Source organism: Nerophis ophidion, linkage group LG06 (genome assembly GCF_033978795.1).
Source record: "Nerophis ophidion isolate RoL-2023_Sa linkage group LG06, RoL_Noph_v1.0, whole genome shotgun sequence".
Classification (NCBI taxonomy): domain Eukaryota; kingdom Metazoa; phylum Chordata; class Actinopteri; order Syngnathiformes; family Syngnathidae; genus Nerophis; species Nerophis ophidion.
In genome coordinates, this window is record NC_084616.1 from 66800051 (window position 1) to 66827598 (window position 27548).

At 37.9% G+C, this 27548-nt stretch overlaps 1 protein-coding gene across 3 annotated transcripts in view; it reads left to right on the plus strand.

Moving 5' to 3' along the window:
* acp2 (acid phosphatase 2, lysosomal) overlaps positions 1 to 27548 on the plus strand; it is a 40587-nt gene that overhangs the window by 10604 nt on the left and 2435 nt on the right. For all 3 annotated transcript variants that reach the window (XM_061904660.1, XM_061904658.1, XM_061904659.1), the window contains 11 exons: positions 11363 to 11458; positions 14366 to 14452; positions 15711 to 15771; positions 19827 to 19918; positions 19987 to 20085; positions 22939 to 23028; positions 23119 to 23202; positions 23286 to 23334; positions 23751 to 23839; positions 23912 to 24018; positions 24096 to 24271. In XM_061904660.1, the coding sequence (XP_061760644.1) occupies positions 11363 to 11458; positions 14366 to 14452; positions 15711 to 15771; positions 19827 to 19918; positions 19987 to 20085; positions 22939 to 23028; positions 23119 to 23202; positions 23286 to 23334; positions 23751 to 23839; positions 23912 to 24018; positions 24096 to 24271 (1030 nt within the window). The remainder of the gene's footprint in view (positions 1 to 11362; positions 11459 to 14365; positions 14453 to 15710; positions 15772 to 19826; positions 19919 to 19986; positions 20086 to 22938; positions 23029 to 23118; positions 23203 to 23285; positions 23335 to 23750; positions 23840 to 23911; positions 24019 to 24095; positions 24272 to 27548) is intronic.

Here is a 27548-nt window from a genome sequence, read left to right on the forward strand (position 1 = left end):
CGATGAGTAGTTACTGACGGTGATTTTCTGAAGTGTTCCTTAGCCCATGTGGGGATATCCTTTACACACTGATGTCGGTTTTGATGCAGTACCACCTGAGGGATCCAAGGTCACGGGCATTCAATGTTCCATGCAATGATTTCTCCAGATTCTGTGAACCTTATTATGATATTACAGACCTTAGATGGTGAAATACTTAAAGGCCTACTGAAACCCACTACTACCGACCATACAGTCTGATAGTTTATATATCAATGATGAAATCTTAACATTGCAACATATGCCAATACGACCGGTTTAGTTTACTAAATTACAATTTTAAATTTCCCGCGGAGTTTCCTGTTGATTAGTCGTGGAATGATGACGCGATGATGACGTGTGTCTGTGACATTATTGGTTGGAGGGGACATATTAGCCCGGCACCACTTACGGCTAAAAGTCGTCTCTTTTCATCGCGCAATTACACAGTATTTTGGACATCTGTGTTGCTAAATCTTTTGCAATTTTTTCAATTAATAATGGAGAAGTCAACTTGGAAAGATGTAGGTGGGAAGCTTTTGGCCTTTAGCCGCACAAACAGCTGGTGTTTCCTTGTTTAAAATTCCTGGAGGTGAAGCTTTACTTTGGATCAGAGCGATCAAGCGAACATGGATCACGACTACATGTCAACCGGCAGTTTTCGGTGAGAAAATTTTGGAAATAAGTCGCCTCTTACCGTTTATGAATCAGCGGAGCCAGCGTCCTCCTACTGCCGTGACTTCTCTCAGAGACTCTAGCGTCAAAACACCCATGGCCACACCCCTCCGACTTTAAGGTACTCTTTAACTCACTAAAACATTAGCAACACAATAGGCAGATAAGGGATTTCCCAGAATTATTCTAGTAAATGTGTCTAAAAACATCTGAATCACTCTCACTTGCCCTCGCCTTTTTTTATTTTATTTTTTTTAACTTTTTAAAAAAAATTTTTGGTAGGCCTTCACTCTAAATTTCCTCATCCACGAAACTTTCATCCTCGCTCAAATTAATGGGGAAATTGTCGCTTTCTCGGTCCGAATAGCTCTTGCTGCTGCTGGAGGCTTACAATATAAACAATGTGAGGATATGAGGAGCACTCACATAGGTGACGTCATCGTCTGCTACTTCCGGTAAAGGCAAGGCCTTTTTATTAGCGACCAAAAGCTACAAACTTTATCGTCAATGTTCTCTACTAAATCCTTTCAGCAAAAATATGGCAATATCGCGAAATGATCAAGTATGACACATAGAATGGAGCTGCTGTCCAGGTTTAAATGAGAAAATCTCATTTCAGTAGGCCTTTAAATTCCTTTCAATAGCTTGTTGTGAAATGATGTCTTAAATTGTTCGACAATTTTCTCAAAGTGGTGACCTTTGCCCCATCCTTCTTTGTGAATGACTGAGCATTTCATGAAAGCTGATTTTATACCTAATCATGGCACCCACCTGTTCCCAATTAGCCTGTTCACCTGTGGGATGTTCCAAAGAAGTGAGCATTCCTCAACTTTTTTCAGTCTTTTTGCAACATGTACCAGCATTTTTGAAACATGTTGCAGACATCAAATTCCAAATGAGCCAATATTTGCAAAAAATAACAAAGTTTTCCAGTTTGAATGTTAAGTATCTTGTGTTTGCAGTTTATTCAATTGAATATAAGTTGAAAAGGATTTGCAAATTGTATTCTGTTTTTATTTAACATTTACTCAACGTGCCAACTTCACTGGTTTTGGGGTGTGTATATATATATATATGTATATATATATATATATATATACACACACATGTAAACATACATAAACATACATATGTAAAACAGAAAACTTATTTTGAAGGTGTCCCACAATTAATTACTCTGAGTTATTCAATGGCGATTGAAGTCATGTGAAAGAGTCCTTTAATGCGCAATTACATTTCTGCATTTTCTGGATTCATAAGCATGCGCAGATGCATGAGGTGTATGAATTCCAATGGGTAGCACGTCTCGCCTGGTATTCCAGCAAGAAATGTTGGTACTCAATGGAGAAGTGTTTTCAGGTTCTGTTTATTGTAGCACAATGGTTAGCTGGGAATCCTGCTGTTGTGACCCCAGGGATACAAGCGGAGGTTTGTACTGTGTAAACATCCATGGGCGTAAGAGTGAATTTAACATGGTGATCGCAATGATGACGACTACAACACAACACATACTATATTGGTAACAGAACTTGCTGGTTTGCCTTTTTATGTTTTTAGAATTTTAATGACACCCTTTAGGACTTTACAACTAAAATTGCTATGGTGTCAATCCTGCATTGCAGGCCTTACTTGTTTGTCTATTTACAAGTAATAGTATGCATGCGTACACTGTCAAATTAAATTCATTTTTTACATCAGTCATCAGTTTTGTGTGAGAAACTACCAAGCCAACTGAAAGTGTACATACAGGACACGAATAAGCAACGTTGCAACATCATTTATTCAATGTTTTATTGTGTGTTTGTGTGTGTGCAATGTCCATTTGCGCAATAGTCATGCACAGGTGATTAAAAAAACATGATGTTTCCTGGCTCTGTAAAATTGTGTGCTGATTTCAAAGATAATGTGCATACCATTGTACATTTAATATCTCACTGACTCAATTGTTAGTTTTTCCCTTTATTACCTCTTGTATTATTTATTTCACCCCATATTTGTTCCCACTACCGCACCTTAAGTTAGAGTCTTTAATCTCGTTATATGCAAATATAATGACAATAAAGTCCATTCTATTCTATTCTCTTTTCCAGGGGTCACCAACGTGGTGCCCGCGGGCACCAGGTAGCCCGTAAGGACCAGATGAGTAGCCCTCTGGCCTGTTCTAAAAATAGCTCAAATAGCAGCACTTACCAGTGACCTGCCTCTATTTTTTAAATTGTATTTATTTACTATCTAGCTGGTCTCGCTTTGCTCGACATTTTTAATTCTAAGAGAGACAAAACTCAAATAGAATTTGAAAATCCAAGAAAATATTTTAAAGACTTGGTATTCACTTGTTTAAATACATTCATAATTTTTTTTTACTTTGCTTCTTATAACTTTCAGAAAAACAATTTTAGAGAAAAAATACAAACTTAAAAATGATTTTAGAATTTTTAAACACATGTACCTTTTTACCTCTTAAATTCCTTCCTCTTCTTTCCTGACAATTTAGAGCAATGTTCAAGTATTTTTTTTATTGTAAAGAATAAAAAATACTATTTAATTGAGTTCTTAATTTTAGCTTCTGTTTTTTCGACAAAGAATATTTGTGAAATATTTGTTCAAACTCATTATGATTAAAATTCCCCCAAATTATTCTGGCAAATCTAGAAAATCTATAGAATCAAATTTCAATCTTATTTCAAAGTCTTTAGAATTTCTTTAAAAAAATTTCTTCTGGAAAATCTAGAAGAAATAATGATTTGTCTTTCTTAGAAATATAGCTTTGTCCAATTTGTTATATATTGTAACAAAGTGCAGATTGGATTTTAACCTATTTAAAACATGTCATCAAAATTCTAAAATTAATCTTAATCAGGGAAAATTATTAATGATGTTCCATAATTTTTATTTTTTATTTTTTTCAAAAAGAGTCGAATTAGCTAGTTTTTCTCTTGTTTTTTTTCCCGGTTGAATTTTTAATTTTAAAGAGTCGAAATTGAAGATGAACTATGTTTCAAAATTTAATTTTCATTTTTGTCATGTTTTCTCCTCTTTTAAACCGTTCAATTAAGTGTTTTTTTAATCATTTATTCCCTATAAAAAACCTTTCGTAAAAGGAAAAAAATGTACGACGGACTGACAGACAGAAATACCCATTTTTTTTTATAAATATAGATTTTTTTATTAAAGGTAAATTGAGCAAATTAGCTATTTCTGGCAATTTATTTAAGTGTGTATCAAACTGGTAGCCCTTCGCATTAATCAGGACCCAAGAAGTAGCTCTTGGTTTCAAAAAGGTTGGTGACCCCTGCTCTATTCTATTCTATATTGACGAACAAAGGTGTTATCTTGCGTGACCAAGTTAGCCGTGGTTGGTTTTTCAGGCTTGGACAAAATGCACATGCAAGCCATCCATCCATCCATTTTCTACCGCTTATTCCCTTTCGGGATCGCGGGGGGCGCTGGCGCCTATCTCAGCTACAATCGGGCGGAAGGCAGGGTACACCCTGGACAAGTCGCCACCTCATCGCAGGGCCAACACAGATAGACAGACAACATTCACACTCACATTCACACACTAGGGCCAGTGAATGTGTATTTATGTGCACAGACACTTGTGTGAGTAGAGAGTTTTTTACATTGAAGTAGGGCAATTGTGCATTGTTCAAACCATTCAAGTTTGAACCCTGCTGTTTGAGAGATGTACTTTCTGACTGCCTGAGAGACTGTAAATGTGTCCGGCCGGATTGATGACTCATTGAGCGCAAGAAAGGCAACCATAATGTCAGCCTCTATTTTGCACAGTTATTAATTAGTGCTTTCAATAGTGTTTTATTAGACTAGAATATGTTGGTCCTGGATTTACAGTGGGGCAAAAAAGTATTTAGTCTGCCACCGATTGTGCAAGTTCTCCCACTTAAAATGATGACAGAGGACGTTAATTTTCATCATAGGTACACTTCAACTGTGAGAGACAGAATGTGAAAAAAAAATCCAGGAATTCCCATTGTAGGAATTTTAAATAATTTATTTGTAAATTACGGTGGAAAATAAGTATTTGGTCAACCATTCAAAGCTCTCACTGATGGAAGGAGGTTTTGGCTCAAAATCTCACGATACATGGCCCCATTCATTCTTTCCTTAACACGGATCAATCGTCCTGTCCCCTTAGCAGAAACACAGCCCCAAAGCATGAGGTTTCCACCCCCATACTTCACAGTAGGTATGGTGTTCTTGGGATGCAACTCAGAATTATTCTTCCTCCAAACACAACGAGTTGAGTTTATACCAAAATGGATACATGGATGATACAGCAGAGGATTGGGAGAATGTCATGTGGTCAGATGAAACCAAAATGGAACTTTTTGGTATGAACTCAACTTGTCGTGTTTGGAGGAAGAAGAATACTGAATTGCATCCCAAGAACACCATACCTACTGTGAAGCATAGGGGTGTAAACATCATGCTTTGGGGCTTTTTTTCTGCTAAGGGGACAGGACGATTGATTCGTGTTAAGGAAAGAATGAATGGGGCCATGTATCGTAATATTTTGAGCCAAAACCTCCTTCCATTAGTGAGAGCTTTTAATGGTTGACCAAATACTTATTTTCCATCATAATTTACAAATACATTCTTTAAAATTCCTACAATGTGAATCCTGGATTTTTTTTTCCATATTCGGTTTTTCACAGTTGAAGTGTACCTATGATGAAAATTACAGACCTCGGTCATTATTTTAAGTGGGAGAACTTGCACAATCGGTGGCTGACTAAATACTTTTTTGCCCCACTGTAGGTGGTGGTAAAGTAGTGTCACTTCCAGTTTTTAAAGTACAATGATCATAAGAAAAGTTATTTATAAACACACATTCCAACAAAGTCACTGACCTTTGATGTTGCTCATGTCATAGTCTTTTGACAAAAATGTAGTTTGGTTTTAGTCATATTTTAGTCTTCTAAATTGATTTAGTTTTAGTCCGCTAAATTACTCATTTTAGTCGACTAATATTACAGTAAATTTCTTTGACTAAAATATAAAGCATAACGCATCTTTAAAGTTGTCTCGAAACCACTTTTATTAAGGTTATTGCAGAGCATCTCAAAAACTAAATTCACAAGACCCACACTCTAGGCTTGTTGTTTCTTAATGGGGAAATACATTAATGTCTCTTGTTTTCATGTTTGCACCCGTCAGTCCATGAAGTTATCAAAGTACAGTTATCCATCGCGTCTTTTCGATAATTTTAATTGAAAAGGGAGTTTTTCTGCGGTCATCATTATTACCGTTTATCATTACATCCATACAGTGCAGTCTTGTTTTCCCAGTGAATAATGTAAACACCTTGTAAACACAGTAGTTCTGAATAGATCTCTAATCCTCTTCATAATTTACCCCCAGCCGCTTTCCCCCACCTGCTACTCTGTAATGTTTGATCAACAAAATTAACAGTTGTATAAACATATTGCTGTCTGAGCAACTAAATGATTCAATTGCTCACATTCGACCTACAGTCCATCAGCCCACCTCTTAGATCACCTCCACAAATTAAAACTAAAGAAGATAAAGATATTTCAACACTCAAATAACAATAATATGGTTCTTAAGAAAACAGAACAGTATTCAATGTTTCTTCTGCCGAGGAAAGTATATTGTGTGTTTATTTTTCTTAAATAGCTCTTTTTCAAAACATTTTACGTGTGTACAAACACTTTTTGAGCACATTCAACAATACCTTGATATGATGATAACTGTATTGATTGTGGTCAGCTGGGGGCGACGTGGCCCTGTTAGTAGAACGGCCGTGCCAGCAACTTGAGGGTTCCAGGTTCAATTCCAGCTTCCGCCACTCTAGTCATCTTCGTTGTGTACCTGGACAAGATACTTTACTCACCTGACTACCGTGCCACCCACACTGGTTTAAATGTAGCTTAAAGATGTGGATACTGGTTTTCACTATGTACAGCGCTTTAAGTCTCCAGAACATGGGTGTCAAACTTTGGGCCGCTGGCCAAATTTGGACCGCCGTTTAATTTCATTTGGCCCTGGAGGCATTATCAAATTAACGTTAGAGCTGGCCCGTCAGTATTATACAGCGCCGGTGTCGCTGTAACACCCCATTCACCACTAATACTCATACTTGCCAACCCTCCAGATTTTCCCGGGAGACTCACAAATTTCAGTGCCCCTCCTGAAAATCTCCAGGGGCAACCATTCTCCCGAATTTCTCCCGATTTCCACCCGGACAACGATATTGGGGGCGTGCCTTAAAGACACTGCCTTAAACGTCCTCTACAACACTTCGTCACGCCCGCTTTTCCTACATAGAAACAGCTTGCCGGCTCAGTCACAAAATATAGGCGGCTTATACACGCACTGACAAGTGAATGCAAGGCATACTTGGTCAACAACCATACAGGTCACACTGAGAGTGGCCATACAAACAACTTTAACACTGTTATAAATAATGTGCCACACTGTGAACCCACACCAAACAACAATGACTAATACATTTTGGGAGAACATCCGCACCGTAACACAACATAAACACAACAGAACGAATACCCAGAACCCCTTTCAGCACTAACTCTTCCGGGACACTACAATATACAACCCCGCTACCACCAAACCCGCCCACCTAGGTGGCCTCAGTTCAAAGCGTGAGCCCCGACATTAATTAACTAGCATCCAAGAAAAGATGCCAGGTATCTGGCTTGGGCACATCAGATTAGATCAGTGTGTCGCAAACTGAGCAGTAAAAAGGCCTGAATGGTTGATTTATTGTTGTTTATTTTATTTTCAAATTTATTAGCCTGTGGAAAAAGTTTATTTTGATATTTACCTCAGAAGGCTGCAAATAGAAAAGAGGCATTCAATTTTTATTAAAATTTTATTTGATATGCCATTGATATTTTTTTATTATTATTATTATTATTATTTAAAACTCGATTTTGCATGTCACTATAAAGTTATATAAGCCTTGCTTGTTCAATATTCAATGGAAAACTTGTTTGGGTCCCTTTTAAAGGTTAATTTGTTCAACCTTTGCCCGCGGATTTGTTCAGTTGAAATTTTGGCCCACTCTGTATTTGAGTTTGACACCCCTGCTCTAGAGAAAAGGCGGTATACACAGTAAATATATTTCACTTCATTTCACAATAACCATGATATAAGATGTTTATATTGTTACATTATTAACACTCAATACGTGTCACTGTTTAAATGATTTTCCATTCAATATACTGTATGTTCTTTTTTAAGTCAAAGTACATTTCAAATACACCACAAAGTGTCAAAGAATACATTCAGCATGAACAATGTTACATATATATATATATAACCTCACATATCTTTCACATCAATTTGTAATATTTAAAAACAACTTCAGTAGCGTCTTCTATGTGTTACCATAATTTGACTTTAAATTACTGTGAATTTTTAAAATTTTCTATGTAGACCACTTTGAAAGTTTTTTTTTTTGCATGAACAATACTCTAAAAATAAACTCTCATTGATTAAAGATTGTCATATTTTCAGGTGACAAATGCACAACCTACACTAAAAACAACAGTCTTGCATACCCATCACGTTGATTGTCTCCTGGTGTTAAGCTAATCTTTTTTGGAGCAAGGTTCACCTAGTTTACTTTTTTTAGTTGACATGTTTTCTTTTAGCTACGGACACACAGAATGTGTCGAGTAGTTGACAATTGAAATAGTTTAGGAGCCGGGCGTTATTTCACATATTAACACCTGACCTTCAGCATCTGGCTTGGTATGTTATGGAGGTCAAGTGTGTGAACAAACCGCTTAGGTCCCCATACTGTACATCTTTTATTCCTTTTATAGTGGGCTGTGCTGTCTGAAGAGTGACCTCATTTAGATGTCACATGCTCTTAGTGACTTTATTCTGTCATGTTAGCCTGTAAAGCTAGCAAACAAAGGGCCAAAGAATGGATACAATAAGCACTATAAATTGGATCACCTCTCCTTACCATAGCATTTATACACCATTTTTAAGTTGTTTTGGGTGACAGTGACACAGTTTGATTGCTTTTTCAAGCATGCAGTATGTGGGATTACATATATATGGATGATACAGCAGAGGATTGGGAGAATGTCATGTGGTCAGATGAAACCAAAATAGAACTTTTTGGTATAAACTCAACTCGTCGTGTTTGGAGTAAGAAGAATACTGCGTTGCATCCCAAGAACACCAAACCTACTGTGAAGCATGGGGGTGGAAACTAATGCTTTGGGGCTGTTTTTCTGCCAAGGGGACAGGATGATTGATCTGTGTTAAGGAAAGAATGAATGGGGCCATGTATCATGAGATTCTGAGCCAAAACCTCCTTCCATCAGTGAGAGCTTTGAATGGTTGACCAAATACTTATTTTCCACCATAGTTTACAAATAAATTCTTTAAAATTCCTATAGGGGCGGCATAGCTCGGTTGGTAGAGTGGCCGTGCCAGCAACTTAAAGGGTTGCAGGTTCGATTCCCGCTTCCGCCATCCTAGTCACTGCCGTTGTGTCCTAGGGCAAGACACTTTACCCACCTGCTCCCAGTGCCACCCACACTGGTTTAAATGTAACTTAGATATTGGGTTTCACTATGTAAAGTGCTTTGAGTCACTAGAGAAAAGCGCTATATAAATATAATTCACAATTCCTGGATTTTTTTTTTCACATTCTGTCTCTCACAGTTGAAGTGTACCTATGATGAAAATTACAGACCTCTGTCATCATTTTAAGTGGGAGAACTTGCAAAATCGGTGGCTGACTAAATACTTTTTTGCCCCACTGTTTATATATGTATATATATATATATATATATGTATATATGTATGTATGTATGTATATGTGTGTATGAATGTGTGTATATATATATATATGTATGTATATATATATATGTATGTATATATATATGTATATATATATATATATATATATATATGTATATATATATATATATATATATATATATATATATATATATATATATATATGTATATGTATATATGGGCTTCACGGTGGCGGAGGGGTTAGTGCGTCTGCCTCACAATACGAAGGTCCTGAGTAGTCAGGGTTCAATCCCGAGTTCGAGATCTTTCTGTGTAGAGTTTGCATGTCCTCCCCATGAATTTGTGGGTTCCCTCCGGGTACTCTGGCTTACTCCCACCTCCAAAGACATGCACCTGGGGATAGGTTGATTGGCAACACTAAATTGGCCATAGTGTGTGAATGTGAGTGTGAATGTTGTCTGTCTATCTGTTCTGTGTTGGCCCTGTGATGCTCTGTGTTGGCCCTGCGATGAGGTGGCGAGTTGTACAGGGTGTACAACGCCTTCCGCCCGATTGTAGCGGAGATAGCCCCCCGCAACCCTAAAGGGAATAAGCGGTAGGAAATGGATGGAAGGATGGTATATAAGTATGTGTGGCTTCCGTGTGGTGTGGATTTAATGTTTGTTTTTCTCATATTTGCAAACATATCATCATTGCCTGAAAGGTGATTTGCCGAGATGAAAGTTTTTTCACGGGAGATAAAACTTATTAAGTTTAAGACACATAGTCCTTTTTTCTCATTGTCCGAAATAAATGCCATTATACCAAATGCATATACCATTTGCATGTTGTAACTTTCTCTAAGTATATTTAAATGCATATCTTTTTTCAATTCTAAATCTGGTAACGTATTTTGGTCCATCTCAGGTAACTTTTTAACATTTTTGACAAGGTTTTAATAATTTCTTAACGGACTGGAAGTAACATAATTTTTTAACACAGAATTTGCTAAAACATATGATATTAAATTTCAAATGGTGATGGATTTTACTTTTACAGCGCTTCTCTACCTTTAAGGTACTCAAAGCGCCTTTACACTATTACCATTCACCGACTGATGACGCAGCATCAGGAGCAACTGGGGGTTTAGTACTTTGGTCAAGGATACTTCGACTTGAGCAGGGGGACTGAGGATCAAACTCGCAACCATTGGGTTGGGGCCCAACCACTCTCGCACCTGAGGCATGCTGCCCCAAAACATCAAATAAGTAAAAAAGGAAAATAAATGGTGCTGATATTTTAACCCCACATTTAGATTATGGAATATACGAAAAATGAGTGAATTATTTTTTTCTTCACACACCCTGTAAAGGTTGTGAAGGATGTAACTTCCTGTTGTACGTGTGACTTATGGAATATTTCACATTTTCAGAGGAGCGATCACGATCATTGAGTGACACCTCTTTATTTTGACTTTGATGTTTGCCTTCTTACCGATATTTGATGTTTAAATTTCCGATACCGCAACCAATAATACATGCAGCAGCTTCTCCATATGTCAGGTCGCATCTCCTGTACTAATGAACACGTTAAAAGGAAATAAATATTGAAGGAAGACATCTTGTACCCCCTTTGCATAAACCTGCACTCTCCACTCATTGCAAATTGCATATTTACAATCCAAAGGCCAGGCTCGGAAATAATAAATAATAACAAATGCAACCGTGGAGGAGTGACAACCCTGGTTTAATAATGTGTGTCAAGCAAAAGTGCTTTTATTTCAAATGACTGTTTTAGTGAGTAAAATAATAAATGTTTGCTTCTGTGACACAAGCAAGACAAGCCCACACTTGGGCTTTGTGACGATTGACAGTTGTGTGACTAAGTTGGCTTCTGTTTCCTGCAGTTATTTCGCCATGGCGACAGATCCCCAGTCAGGGCCTATCCTACTGACCCATACCAAGAGAGGGCCTGGCCTCAAGGCTTTGGACAACTATCGCAGGTACTCAATCTTTTCCCTTTAACTGTACACATGCATTCAAAACGATTCAACTCTTGTTTTAAATAATGGGTTTTTATTATGTACAAACTATATGGATGAACAATTTAAGAAAAACACTTACCCTTGCGCTCTGTTCATTTTTTCGTACAACTGCACCTATCAATTATATTAGTTGTCAATATCGAATAATTTGTTTGATTAATCCATTAATCGAGTCCTTTAGGGAAAACAGTTGCAATACAATAGAAAACAAAAAAAAACACTATTTAAGAAAGTATGACCTATTGCAGTGGTTCTCAACCTTTTTCCAGTGATGTACCCCCTGTGAACATTTTTTTTAATTCAAGTACCCCCTAATCAGAGCAAAGCATTTTTGGTTGAAAAATAGAGATAAACAAGTAAAATACAGCACTATGTCATCAGTTTCTGATTTATTACATTGTATAACAATGCCAAATATTGCTCATTTGTAGTGGTCTTTCTTGAACTATTTGGGAAAATAGATATAAAAATAACTAAAAACTTGTTGAAAAATAAACAAGTGATTCAATTATAAATAAAGATTTGTACACACAGAAGTAATCATCAACTTAAAGTTCCCTCTTTGGGGATTGTAATAGAGATCCATCTGGATTCATGAACGTAATTCTAAACATTTCTTCACAAAAAAAGAAATCTTTAACATCAATATTTATGGAACATGTCCACAAAAAGTCTAGCTATCAACACTGAATATTGCATTGTTGCATTTCTTTTCACAGTTTATGAACTTACATTCATATTTTGTTGAAGTATTATTTAATAAATATATTTATAAAGTATTTTTTGATTTGTTGCTATTTTTTAGAATATTTTTGAAAAATCTCAGGTACCCCTTTGCATACCTTCAAGTACCCCCAGGGGTACGCATACCCCCATTTGAGAACTACTGTCTTATTGTATGGCAATATATTTTACATTTTAACACATACTCTTTTAAAATGTGTTAATTTCAGATGTTGTGTTTCAAATTTTGACATAAATTCTTTAGCATTACCATATAAACTGTAAATGCTAACAAGTACTCACATGCCCTCATGTATTTGAATCAAACATTCGGTATGCAAGTTAAACACATTAAAGTTAGCTGCCAAAATAGACTTTTGCCTTGTTTCTGCTTGGTTACTTTTCTTAAATATGCAGAAAGTTTCCTCGTAATTGATTTAGTACTATTGTGAAATGCCAGGTCCGTTTTACAGTGCAAACATATCACCATGATGTCTGTCTTTTCTTCTCCACATTGACATGATTGAAAAACAAATAGAATTACCCTTTAATAAATGTAATTCATTACTAGGGAAAGTAATCAATGCGTTACTTTAAAAATAAAAAATAAACTACATATATATGTCATATGCTGGTGAGAGTGTGTGTGCCTTTTAAAAGGCGGCGTGGCGTCAGCAAGGGTTTCAGATTAGCTGTATTCGACGGCTGCTCTGTTTAATGTTTTCGCAAGCTTGTGTTACTTCTGGTTAATTAAGAGAATTTTCTTTGATGACTATCATATGTTATTGTCCAAATACAGGCTATTGTTTGGATTGAAAGCTTTTCACTTCAGTCATTGATTTGTTGTTCATTAATCTCATGGCACATAGTAGCATTGTGTATGTGTTTGTGTGTTGTCACTGTGTGATGTTGCCTCCTTCTATTTCAGGGGTCGGGAACCTTTTTGGCTGAGAGAGCCATGAAAGCCAAATGTTTCAAAATGTATTTCCGTAAGAGCCATATAACATTTTTCAACCCTGAATACAACTAAATTCGTGCATTTTTAAGTATGACCAACATTTGTAGAGTATAATAAGTCTCTTATTCTTTTTAACAACATTGTTATTCTAATAGTTAACCAATAATAAATATAATACTTCTTACCATTAATGCGACATCTTGAACAGGTGCGGTAGAAAACGGATGGTTGGATTAAAATGCATGAGAATGTTTTATAATTTGAACGTTATTTTTGAAACTGTGATTACCAGTGGAATTATTCTTTACTTATCCTGTTAAGCAATGTCAGCTAAGATTTATAATAATAATAATAATAGATTTTATTTGTAAAAAGCACTTTACGTTGAGCAAACAACCTCAAAGTGCCACAGTGTAAAAAAAAAAGTAATAATAAAAATGTATATAATATAAAACAAGAAACAGCCCAAAAGCTACAACCAGCATGCATGTCTATAGAAAAGCTTTTTTAAAAAGATGGGTTTTTAAGCCTTTTTTAAAAAAAGAGAGCCATATGCAGTCATCTGGCTCTAGAACCATTGGTTCCCTACCCCTGGTTTAAGCATTTGACACCTTTTTACCTGCACTCTGCCTCCCGCTGTTTCCCACAGCTACAAAGCAATTAACTACCGACTGCCACCTACTGATATGGAAGAGTATTACACGGTTACTCGGCATAGCTCGGTTAGGAGAGTGGCCGTGCTAGCAACCTGAGGGTTCCAGGTTCGATTCCCGCTTCCGCCATCCTAGTCACTGCCGTTGTGTCCTTGGGCAAGACACTTTACACACCTGCCCCCAGTGCCACCCACACTGGTTTAAATGTAACTTAGATATTGGGTGTCACTTTGTAAAGCGCTTTGAGTCACTAGAGAAAAGCGCTATATAAATATAATTATATGAGAGCCATATGTAGTCATCAAAAGAGCCACATCTGGCTCTAGAGCCATAGGTTCCCTACCCCTGTTCTATTTGATATCAAGTTATTCTTAGTGTGGTGCTTTCATTATCCATCCAACCATCTTCTTATGCAGCAGCCAAAACAGAAAAGCGTAGATCTCCCTTTTCGCAGCCACTTCCTGGAGTGTTTACAAAAAATGGCAAATAAAATTATATCCTAATTCTTGTTCCATATTTGTTTGTTCTTAGGAAGGGATGCGTCAACACTTAGAGCTCGGACAATTTTTGAGGAAGCGTTACAAAGGGTTCATCAATGACAGCTATGCCCGACATGAGGTAAGATGGCATGTGGCCTTTAACATGAGTCATTACATATTTCTTGGTACTGATTTGGAGAAAGTACCTTCTGTATTGTCGTATTGCAGGTTTTATTATGGGGAGGGAGTGGATGTTAGGTCCTTGCTGGATGCTTAACGGCTGCGACTCCGCTCCACTGCTAAACGTGTATGCTTCGCTGTCTGGTATTACACAGTAGCTGCGTCTGTGATGGCGCTCTGCTGGACAGCAGGAGTAACGTCACTGACAAGTTGTAGCGGTGAAATGGTGCTCATTTGTATAAAGCAATTGGTATGTGAGATAAATTTGCCAACCAACAGGCAGAAGATCCAACTGGAGAAAGAGAAGAGGGCTGACTTTGTTAAAATGTATATATTTTGGTACTGTTAACATAGGTAAGTAAGCTATTATTTAATAGAGCTTTTTATTCTGAAAATCAACTGGATTTATTTTGTTTGTGTGGTACTTACTGTCCCACTCTACCCCATCAGTGCAAAATTCTTTGCACCAACGTCAACAAAAATTAGAAGCCCTACATATTTTTGTGGAGAGCCACAACGCAGGCGGTGGAATTTGACACATTGACTAGAATGTTAACATATCAGGTCTGATGCTGTGCCAGAGCATAGCCATGAGACATCCAGTAGAAATCTAGGGTAAGAATACATACCAAAATGATATCTAAAATAACAAAGAAGTTAGTCACACTGTACATTAAGTAGATATCAGATACAGGAATAAAAAATTAAAAATTAAACTAATGAAAAAGGATACATTCTTTACTTGTATTCCTGCGGTTGTCTTTCACAATTGAAGAAGCATTGCTAGGGAGGGAGAGACAAGCAAATTGGGAGGAAGAAGTTTCAATAAGTTATCAATAAGTTATCACTATTTTATAGGAGCAGATTCTTTCACATGGAACCAATGTTGATTTCTTACTGAACATTTTACTATGTCTAATTTCACTTCACTTTCACCTTACTTAGTTACTTGGAGTCTGCCTAATGCTTGGGAAACCTTATGAAGGGAAAAAAGGGATGTCTTTTGTCAGTGCAGTAACCGTGTATTCTTCTGCCACATGCATGTAACTAGTTCTCTTTTTGTACCTTATCAATTTATGGGACTACATTGTAACATAAAACTTGGTAGCATAGGTTGCGCCTGTAATATACTTTGAAAGATGTTTAGCCTGTTCCTAAATTCTGATGTATTTAAAAAAAAAACAACATAATTTTATTTGTAACTCCTGTGTCCTCAGATCACAGTGCGCAGCACAGACTACGATCGTACCCTGATGAGCGCCGAAGCCAACCTTGCAGGTAATACCACCTGTTTGCTCTCTTCTCTGCTTTTCAGGGTTTTGATAGGTGCCAGGATTAACAATAGTGTATGAATATAAGTCTAAAATGTAGAAAAAAATGCTTAAAAGGTTGGGACAAATTTTTTCGCTGACTAAACAGTTGGAATAGAAATCTAATACTGGTTGCAATAACAAACCTGTTCATCAAACTTAAGTTTGTTTAATGCCATCATGGAAATGAATGTCATCAATTTCACATCCTCCCAACCTACCTGAGATCGGTAGGTTGGGAGTTCAAACCCCGGCAGAGTCATGCCAAAGACTATAAAAAAAATGGGACCTATTGCCTCCCTGCTTGGCACTCAGCATCATGGGTTGAAATTGAAGCTTAAATCACCATAAATGATTACCGGGCGCGGCACCGCTGCTGCCCACTGCTCCCCTCACTTCCCAGGGTGTGATCAAGGGGATGGGTCAAATGCAGAGGACAAATTTCACCACACCTAATGTGTGTGTGTGTGACAATCATTGGTGCTTTAATATGGCTCCCTCTGACAAACGCTGGAAAGTAAAAATAATAAAATGTGTTAAATAGTAAGAACTATGAATATAAATAGAGGATAACATATGAATAAAATATATGAAGATAAAAATAACTATACAGTAAATATATAATAAATCCATTCATCCATCTTCTTCTGCTTACCGAGGTCGGGTCATGGGGGCAGCAGCCTAAGCAGGGAAGACCAGACTTCCCTCTCCCCAGCCACTTCCTCCAGCTCCTCCCGGGGGATCCCGAGGCGTTCCCAGGCCAGCCGGGAGACATAGTCTTCCCAACGTGTCCTGGGTCTTCCCCGTGGCCTCCTACCAGTCGGACGTGCCCGAAACTCTTCCTAGGGAGGCGTTCGGGTGGCATCCTGACCAAATGTCCGAACCACCTCACCTGGCTCCTCTCGATGTGGAGGAGCAGCAGCTTTACTTTGAGCTCTTCTCGGATGGCAGAGCTTCTCACCCTATCTCTAAGGGAGAGCCCCGCCACCCGGCGGAGGAAGCTTATTTCGGCCGCGTGTACCCATGATCTTGTCCTTTCGATCATGACCCAAAGCTCATGACCATAGGTGAGGATGGGAATGTAGATCGACCGGTAAATTGAAAGCTTTGCCTTCCGGCTCAGCTCCTTCTTCACCACAACGGATCGATACAGCGTCCGCATTACTGAAGACGCTGCACAGATCCGCCTGTCGATCTCACGATCCAATCTTCCTTCACTCGTGAACAAAACTCAGAGGTACTTGAACTCCTCCACTTGGGGCAAGATCTCCTCCCCAACCCGGAGATGGCACTCCACCCTTTTCCGGGCGAGAACCATGGACTCGGACTTGGAGGTGCTGATTGTCATCCCAGTCGCTTCACACTCGGCTGGGAACCAATCCAGTGAGAACTGAAGATCTTGGCCAGATGAAGCCATCAGGACCGCATCATCTGCAAATAGCAGAGACCTAATCCTGCAACCACCAAACTGGATACCCTCAACGCCTTGACTGCGCCTAGTAATTCCGTCCATAAAAGTTATGAACAAAATCGGTGACAAAGGCCAGCCTTGGTGGAGTCCAACCCTCACTGGAAACGGGTCCGACTTACTGCCGGCAATGCGGACCAAGCTCTGACACTTATTATACAGGGAGCAGACCGCCACAATTAGACAGTCCGACACCCCATACTCTCTGAGCACTCCCCACAGGACTTCCCGGGGTACACGGTCGAATGCCTTCTCCAAGTCCACAAAGCACATGCAGACTGGTTGGGCAAACTCCCATGCACCCTCAAGGACCCTGCCGAGAGTATAGAGCTGGTCCACAGTTTCACGACCAGGACGAAAACCACACTGTTCCTCCTGAATCCGAGGTTCGACTATCCGGCATATATAATAAATAAATAGAAAAAATCCGTAGATAACTAATAAGATTAAAAATGTTAAGTACGAATGACTTCAATACAATTAATCAATATTACGTAGGCGCCAAATAAAAAAGGTGGGTCTTAAGCGTGCTCTTAAAAACATGTAGGTTCTCTGCAGCCCTGAGGTCCTCCGGTAAGCTGTTCCATAGATGATGGCCATAATAGTGAAAAGATGCAATCCCATGACTTTGTGTCCTGAGTTTTAGAATTATTAGGAGATGAGTGACCTTTCTAAATACTTTTAAAAATGTATTAGCCCTCTAAACATCACCTTTACATTTGCTCCACCCAATATATTAGCCTTGAGTTTGTTCTACTGTAGATTACTGTACTCACCAGTAGCCCGATGGATCCTCCTAGTATCATCGCTCTGGCCCTCGCCCGGCCACTAATACACAGCCAGTATGTGAGAATACTTTCTCACATCCTGGGTAATTCCTCTAAGTTAGAACTTTGCTGAAACCACAGGCATGTGTTGTTCTCCAGAAAACATGATCCACTGCGCAGTTTCAGCTAAAATAGCCGCGGCCATTAGTGGTGTTGTTAGCATTGCATGTCCTGCATTGCCATTCCACATTGCTCACCAATCTCATGTCGAGCTGTGTTACTGATGTTGAAGATAAAATGCATCCTTTTAATCAACAGACTTCATCTCCACTTGGCATTGCCCGAACAGCTGCTGATATCTGATGGCAGTCTTGTTAGCATGAAGATGTGTATGGCATCCCGCTGTTGCTGACGTCAAAGACTCACCAACGTGGAGATGTATTATTGGATAGGCAGGAGTAAGACATAAATAAGACTTAATTTAACACTAAATTTAGGCTCAGAATATGGGATGTATAGTGAAGCTGCAATATTTGAAGCGTCATATGGTCAGACTCGAGGACAATTATCCCCCTATAGGAACACTTCTCAAACATTTTGCCAAAGTTTGCAATATTGTTAACATTTTTTATAGCAATTGTTCAATGACATGACCTTATGTAGGTACATTTTCAAATGTAAAATACATTTCATATTTTTTTTTTGTAAAAACTGACATTTCACAATTATTCAAGTTTGTTATGTAAAAACACACCTGTAGATTCAGTTAGGTCTCACTAGAGGCATTGAATACAAATAAAAGCTTTACAGATTCAAAGCATGATTACAAATGGTGGGTTTTGGCTTGAGTCTTGAAGATGGATAGGTTACTGTCATTAGGTTAGTGTTGTTGCCCCAGGTCCGGTGCTTACCCATTGAGGGTGGGGACAGGAGGTTAGCATCAGAGGAGTGAAGGGGATTGTTTGTAGTTTTGTGTTGTGAAAACATTTATTGCGCAGAACCATGAGCTATACAACACAATGTTGCAAATAGATTACAAGTACATTTAAGTCCTAGCTACAGAGACTTGAGGAAAAGGCATCAACAGTTGTTTATTTCTTCATTCCAAAACATACAAAAGTATTTTTTTATATCCAAGACAGAACTGGAAACATTGCTGCTTTGTTTACACAAAGAATATATACTTTGTATTAGGTAAAAATCGAGTAAAACTAATTTTTATCTATCCCGGAAAGTCCCATTACGATTAGGAATCTCTTTTTCAAAGGAGTTCTGCTACAAACATTGATACACCATTGTGGGTGGCACGAGGAACAAGGAGGTTAATGTACCTTGCCAAGGACACAACAGCAGTGTGTCAGGTTCAAACACAGATGACATCTATTAGACAAGACCAGAAGCAAAGAATCAAACAGAGACAGGATTCAATTTAGCTCATGAGGAGGGCGCATGTGTGCCTAGTGACTAGAATGTCATAAGCTGGATTTGTAACAGGAACCCTGAAGTTTCTGGGCGACCACTATACTTAAGCCTAGCCTCCTTATGGCTGCTTTAAATAAAGACTTTTTTTTTTCAGACAAAACTCGAAAATGCAACTTGGAGCATTTTTTTGTGGGCTAAAAATCTGATGGATCACTAGTTATGACCACATCAAGTGTTCATCACAATACATATCGAAAAAAACTTGACATATTTTTAGTGCATGAAGAATGAGGAAGAGATACAGTATACATTATCTGTATGCATGTATATAAGGTGTGCATGTATGAAGTTCACTTTTTCCTGTAGGGTTCTATCCCCCTACTGATCAGCAGGTCTTCTCACCAAACTTAAACTGGCAGCCCATCCCCGTGCACACGGTGCCGAAAAGTCAAGAGAAGGTGTGCAAATAGATATATTTTACCTTTGAATGAGATTCATCAGTGAATTTCTTCTTCATCTTTACCAGCTGCTGTCGTTTCCCCTTGAAGATTGCCCTCGCTACAAAATCCTCATGAATGAGACCGAACACACAGAAGAATTTATCAACGTTACATCTGCTAACAAGGTTCGGTCATTTTTCCATCCATCCATTTTTCTACCACTTATTCCCTTTTGGGGTCGCTTTTTATGAAACATATTCTGCTTATGTTGACATGTGTTGTAGTATTGTTAAGACTGTGTGCACAGAAGCCTTACTGTCATTGTAGACATAATAAACAAATTAGCACAGCAGTTCTCTTAGATCAGGGGTGACCATTAAATCGATTGCGAGCTACCGGTCGATATCAAAGCAATAAAGAAATAGACATCACTTCCTATGACCAATCTTCACTATGATGTCTTGATTGACACACATGGCGACTGAGGGTTTTGTGAAATGACCGCTGGTGTGGTGGGAGTTTAGTTTGAAGAAAAACAGGCAGGCAGGAACTGGAGAAGCACTTTTTATCTCAACAGAGTCTCTCTCTTCCTCAACGCACCTCCTGTCAAGAATCTAAAAACAAATATCACGGTTCCTGTCTTCACAGTAAAAGCGCTGTTCCCTCTTACCTGTGCTACCAAAATAAGGGTCTCGGAAAATACCTTACACAAGCTAATGACTTAGTCTCCAATGTATTTCTTTGAAAGGGTATACATCTATAGGAGTCGGACAAAGCATATGTTAATAACCTACCACTTTAAAGGCCTACTGAAATGAGATTTGCTTATTTAAACGGATATAGCAGGTCCATTTTATGTGTCATACTTGATCATTTCGCGCTATTGCCATATTTTTGCTGAAAGGCTTTAGTAGGGAACATCGACGATAAAGTTCGCAACTTTTGGTCGCTAATAAAAAAGACTTGCCTTTACCGGAAGTAGCAGACGATGTGCACGTGACGTCACTGGTTGTAGGGCTTCTCACATCTTCACATTGTTTCCAATCGTAGCCTCCAGCAGCAAGAGCTATTCGGACCGAGAAAGCGACGATTTCCCCATTAATTTGAGAGAGGATGAACGATTTGTGGATAAAGAAAGTTAGACTGAAGCACAAAAAAAAAGAAGAAAATGACGGGTCCGGGAGGCGGCAGTGTAAGCGTTTCAGATGTAATCAGACACATTTACTAGGATAATTCTGGAAGATCCCTTATCTGCTTAATGTTTTAACAGTATTTTAGTGAGATTGTAAAGTCATACGTCAAAGTCGTATGGCTGCAGTGAAGGCCAGTGTCTCTCAGAGAAGTTGTGGAGCCAAGATCACAGCTGCCTTTTTTGACAGCTGGAGTAGGAGGAGGTATAATCCACTGATGTCTCCGGTAAGAGTCGATTTAATATCACAATTTTCCCATCCAAAAACTTGCTGGTTGACGTAGAAAAACATGTTCGCTTGACTTCTCTGTGTTAAAGCTTCACAACAAACAAAGAAACAGAGGCTGTGTCTCGGTTGCTAAAGGCAGCTGCAATCCACTGCTTTCCACAAATAGCATTCTAATTTGACGTCTCCATTATTAATTGAACAAATTGCAAAAGATTCAGCAACACAGATGTGCAAATTACTGTGTAATTATGCGATGAAAAGAGACGACTTTTAGCCGCAAGTGATGCTGGGCTAATATGTCCCCTGCAACCCGAGACGTCACAAACACACGTCATCATACGCGTCATCATTGCGCGACGTTTTCAACAAGAAACTCCGCGGGAAATTCAAAATTGCAATTTTGTAAACTAAAAAGGCCGTATTGGCATGTGTTGCAATGTTAAGATTTCATCATTTATATATAAACTATCAGACTGCGTGGTTGGTAGTAGTGGGTTTCAGTAGGCCTTTAATGTGGTATGGGATTGGGCGGAGGAATATTTTATCCTCCACAACGTCAATTAGAAGTTGTTGAATTTATCAGCAAATATTAGTGTACGTCCTGTCTGATTCCAATCAATGCAAGTCATCAGTGTAAGGTAATGTCAAAAACACATGCAATATGTGCTTATGCAGTAAAGCAATGCACGGTAACAACATATAGTATTTTCTCCTTGAAACGGAATCTATAAGCACTTAGCATTTATGTAATTGTAATAAACACCTTTAACATCATGCCCTGCATCCTCCAGTGAGTAATAATAGCAAATGTTAAAAGACTCTTCAGCACACGGACCACACACAACTTGAACAGGAGAAGAAAATGAATCCATAAAAAAACCTTTTCCACACAATTAGCAACTGTCTCTTTCCCACGGAGGAACAGTATTATACACACATCAAAACAGGAAATAGGCTATCAAAATACACTTTACAGCAAGAGCCCAGTTTTGAACCCGAGTGGTGTTTTGTTATTGGACTTTTGTGCTTGTCACAGATTGTTCATGACAAACACAAAGTTCAAACATAAGGGTGTTCATATGTGCACTTGGCACAAAACCCTAGGCCGCAGTTCCATGAGCGACTTTGTAGTTGTGTCATCGGATTTGCGGTCCTTCACACTCGCTGTCTTCCGTCTCATGGTTTGAAAAACAAAATTATACTACTGAGTAAGACAGGATGTTGTGGTTGGGGTTCACCGTGACACTTGCTACGCCAACTTTATGGATGAATGTTTGTAACTCAAATATTTGCTTGGAACTAAAAGCATATTTCGTCGAGAGACAGTTCTTACCTTAAAACACTCTTAGGTTGGGGCACTTTCACATTAAGGTACTACTGTACTGCATTTATATAGTGAGTTAAAAGACAACAAAAAAAATATGCACAAATAAAGGAAACCCATGTCAACACAAACAAAAAACATTATCACTCACAAAGTCACAGGTAAATGTACAAACATTGGATAGTTTAAATTTTGATTACATCAACAGATGCTTATGTCGACATAAATGATTTCATGTAATAAGATGAATATTTTTAGTGTGATTACAAATAATATTTTGTTATTCTTTGCTTCAGGACCTAATAGAGCTGGTGAGAAATAAGACAGGATTGAATAAGACAAATGTGGAGTCGGTGTGGAGTGTGTATGACACACTCTTCTGTGAGGTGAACACACACAAACACAATTCACGTTTTTTTTTGGTGCTTTTCTATGGCTCTCCCTAATGAATGGTGTTTGTGTTTGTCTGTTTTTAGTCCCGTCACAACATGTCAGCACCTGATTGGGTGACCCCGTCAGTCATGGAAAAGCTCCGGTTTCTCAAAGATTTTGGATTCAGGGTAAGAAAAAATACTCCTTGTGTGATTTGGAGTACTTTTTGAAGCCAACTTTTATTTATTTAGCTACTTTGAAATCTTCACAGGTTATATTTGGTATCTACAAACAGCAGGAGAAGAATCGGCTGCAGGGAGGTGAATATTAATTCCAATTTAATCATGTTTAATTAATTAATGCAATCTAATTATTGTTAAAGAGGAACTTCACTTTTTTTGGAATTTTGCCTATTGTTCACAATCATTATGAGAGACATGGGGGTATTTTCTTTAATGGATTCTAACTTGTAAAAAAACGTAAATAAAAGTTTTCTTACAAAGGAGCCAATAGGAGGTCCTCTACTACCCCCATAAAACCCCAACATTACCCATCCAAAAACCACAAACATAACTCCATTCACACTTTGCGACATGAATATTAACCAAGTTTTAGTGATATTGTTGTTATAATAGAAGTTGTACTGTATGTGATGCAGAATACCACTATATTGAAGTGTTATGTATGTGTATAATCATTTTATTGTGTATTCAACAAGCGCACTTATTTTCTTCAGGGCTCTTATTAGGTGAAATAGTGAAGAATATTTCCAAAGCGGCCATTTCCAAGGAAACGCACCGTCTGAAAATGATGATGCTTTCAGCGGTGAGATAGCGTTACACTTTATCACAATATTCCAATCAGCGTGTTGAAATGTGTGTGTGTGTTGTGTGTCAGCATGACACAACTGTCACAGCCCTGCAGGCCAGCCTGAATGTCTTCAATGGCAGACAGCCGCCATACGCTTCCTGTCACATGATCGAGCTGTACAAGGATGAGAACGGGTAAACAAAGCGCACACGCACACACACACACACACACACCAAAACACTCTCCTCCATGACTGTGTGTTTGCTTCCAGGTCTCTGTCGGTATCCATGTTTTACCGGAACGACAGCACAGTTGCACCTTATGCTGTTCAGCTGCCAGGCTGCGCCATTGACTGCCCCCTAAAGGACTTTGTGAAACTTACACAACTCTCCATTTCCAATGACCGAAACAAAGAATGCCAAGTACCTTCAAGTGGCAGCAATAAAGGTACACAAACCTCACAATAAATTTTGATGCTATATTATAGTTATACCAAAAAACATTTTTACTGAGATGTAAGTATAGTAGTACCTCAACTTTCAAGCTCAATTGGTTACATGAGTGACTCTGTTACTTACAAGTCAGTGCCGCCCCAATCTAATTTAATGGATGTTTGGCCCCCCAAAACAGCATAATTTTAACATGTAACATGCTTTTTGAAAAATATATGTTTTTTATCATAGAATAACTATTGTTTAAAAACAAAACAATAGTGTATATGTACTACTAACAACTACAGTGATTTTATATTGTGATATAATAATAATCTACAGCATTTCCTTGAAGAGTCTACTTCTAAAGTATCTTCTTCCAGCTGCTTCCCCTTCAAACACAATATCAACATCTTTTCCATATTTAATGAGTAAATGTCCGTCGTTTTGATATTATTTAAACATTCTTTCCTGGCAGTGAAGCAATTGAATTGTTTTTACCAAGTCGACTATATGCTCTGTCATGTTTTTAACTATTAAATTTTCTTATTCATTCTATATCATGTACTTTTTACCATCACTGTCCTTCACACTCACTTTTTTCTTTACCACGGTTTGAAAAAGTACGTTTTGGCCATCTCTAACTGTAAATAAGACCAGACGTTTTGTGTGGTTCACTGTTGCGTTCACTACAACATCTAATGGCAGGTATTGCTTGCATCTTAAAGGGGACCTAACCAAATGTTCTTGCCTATTGATAATGGTTGTTGTGTATTTGGGAACTGAAAATGTATAATCAAACCATGGAGGCATGGCGAAAATACTATATTTATAAAACAATCTTATCTTCTTTCATTCTTCTTCCTAACGAGCCGTTTTGAATTTTCCACATTTGTGACGTTTCCCCATATGTGACATCCGGGGATATCTCCATATATGGTAGAGATTTACCTGAAAAGCTTTGCGCGAGTCCGCCATTGTATTCTGACATTGTAGTCAATAAGCTTTCTTTTTCTTTATCCTCTTTTTGTGTGGCAGACTGGCTCCTACATGCACATGCATCCTCCATTTCTAATATAAAGTAGCATATGGTTGTAACTTATATATGTATGTGACTTGCTATAAAAGCGCAAAAACCGACAACATGGCTGACAGATGGAAAACACTGCCGAAGTGGAGGGACGTAAATAAAACCGCCCACAAAACTGCGCAACCTAAATCGATAGTCACAAAGCGTCTGTAAAATATTATCTATGAAAAAATTTCAATCAAAGAACCGCTATTACATGTTATGTGGACCACAAGGAAGTATTTTAAATGTAAAAAATAACCACTTCTTATCTTAAAACACTCTTAATTTGGGGAAACTCTAATTTTGAGGTACTACTGTATACAGTTATGCTATTAATAGTATTTCATTTCTGCTGATGTAGTAAGTTTACATAATTTCTACCCAACACTTATTTGAATCAATTTAATCCAAATTCATTCATTTAATGTTTTTTTTTTACATTCTGTTCAAATAAATGTAATAAAAAATGTACTGTTCATATAGTTGTACTTACTAGCAATGAATATCCTTTACTTAACCAGTTAGAAACTCATTGAGATTAAAATCTATTTCCCAAGAGTGGCTTGGCCAAGAGGGCAGCAAGACAAAGTTACAGAAATACATATCAGATCAACAAAAACAGCAGCAGTCGCACAGCACAATTAACAAAATACATTAGTTACATGTACAGTATCAACATAAAAACAGGTGATAGATCAAAACAATGTATAACATGTTTCAGTAAAAACAACTTAAAAACAAGTACGATGCCCAATAGAAAAATTTTTTCCATCATTTAAAATGGCCTGAAATGTGATCAGCTGGTGTAACCTCAGATCCTTCTGTAAGTTATTCCATGACCATGGAGCATCATACCTGCAAGCTGTTTTTCCAAGATTTTTGTTGGCTCTAGGAACCAACACTCTCGGTATGTCCTGCGACCTTAAGTGTAGCTGCACATAAAATTACACAAATAATATGAAATTATAAGCACTTGGAGACCGCAGCTTTCCGCCAGGCCTTACATCTCAATAGTCAAAAATAATTTAAAAAATCCTAAATGTAGACCAGGCCTGGGCAATTATTTTGACTAGGGGGGGCAAATTTTGAGAATATTTATTTTTAGGAACACAAATAAAAAATCTCCCAATAATGACTGATTGAATGCCAAAAACAATTATGACAGACCGCCTTAAAAAATGGAATGGAATGGAATTTTTTTTTTTTACTGAATGAGACACCCAGAATGTACAAGAAAATAAAGGATGTGGGATTTACAATATGAACTATGAATGATAAAACACTGAATATTGACAACATATGAACGTCACACCCCCTCTCGATCAACAAATTTTACAATGAAGCGAAATGCAGCAAACACAGCAAAATATGAACGCCAAGGGTAAAAAAATAAACCCACCTACAATTTGATATGTCTGATATATCACTAAGCTTTAGAACTTTGTTGTAAAAATCTCCTTTCGCGTCTGTCCCTGACACCGTATTTCAGGCTGGCCGCTCTGGAAACACTCAGTGGAAACGTTCCCCACCCACACTGCTTGGTGCCTCGTCTGAGCTGCTGTGACTTAGATTAACATAGTAACTAGTAGGGATGTGGGAAAAATCGATTCGAATACGTTGAGCGATTCAGAATCAATTGTCATGTTAAAATTTTTTTTTTTTTTTTGTTATCAATCCAACAAACCACTACACAGCAATACCATAACAATGCAATCCAATTCTAAAACCAAACCTGACCCAGCAACACTCAGAACTGCAATAAACAGAGCAGTTGAGGAGACACAAACACGACACAGAACAAACCAAAAGTAGTGAAACAAAAATAAATATTATCAACAACAGTATCAATATTAGTTATAATTTAAGCATAGCAGTGATTAAAAATCCCTCATTGACATTATCATTAGACATTTGTAAAAATAAAAAAAGAACAATAGTGTCACAGTGGCTTACACTTGCATCGCATTTCATAAGCTTGACAACACTTTTTTCACAAAGATAAAATAAGTCATATTTTTGGTTCGTTTAATAGTTAAAACACATTTACATTATTGCAATCAGTTGATAAAACATTGTCCTTTACAATTATAAAAGCTTTTTAAAAAAAAAAAAAATACTACTCTGCTAACATGTCAGCAGACTGGGGTAGATCCTGCTGAAATCCTATGTATTGAGTATAAATACAGAATCATTTTGGATTGGAAAAATATCATTTTTGAAC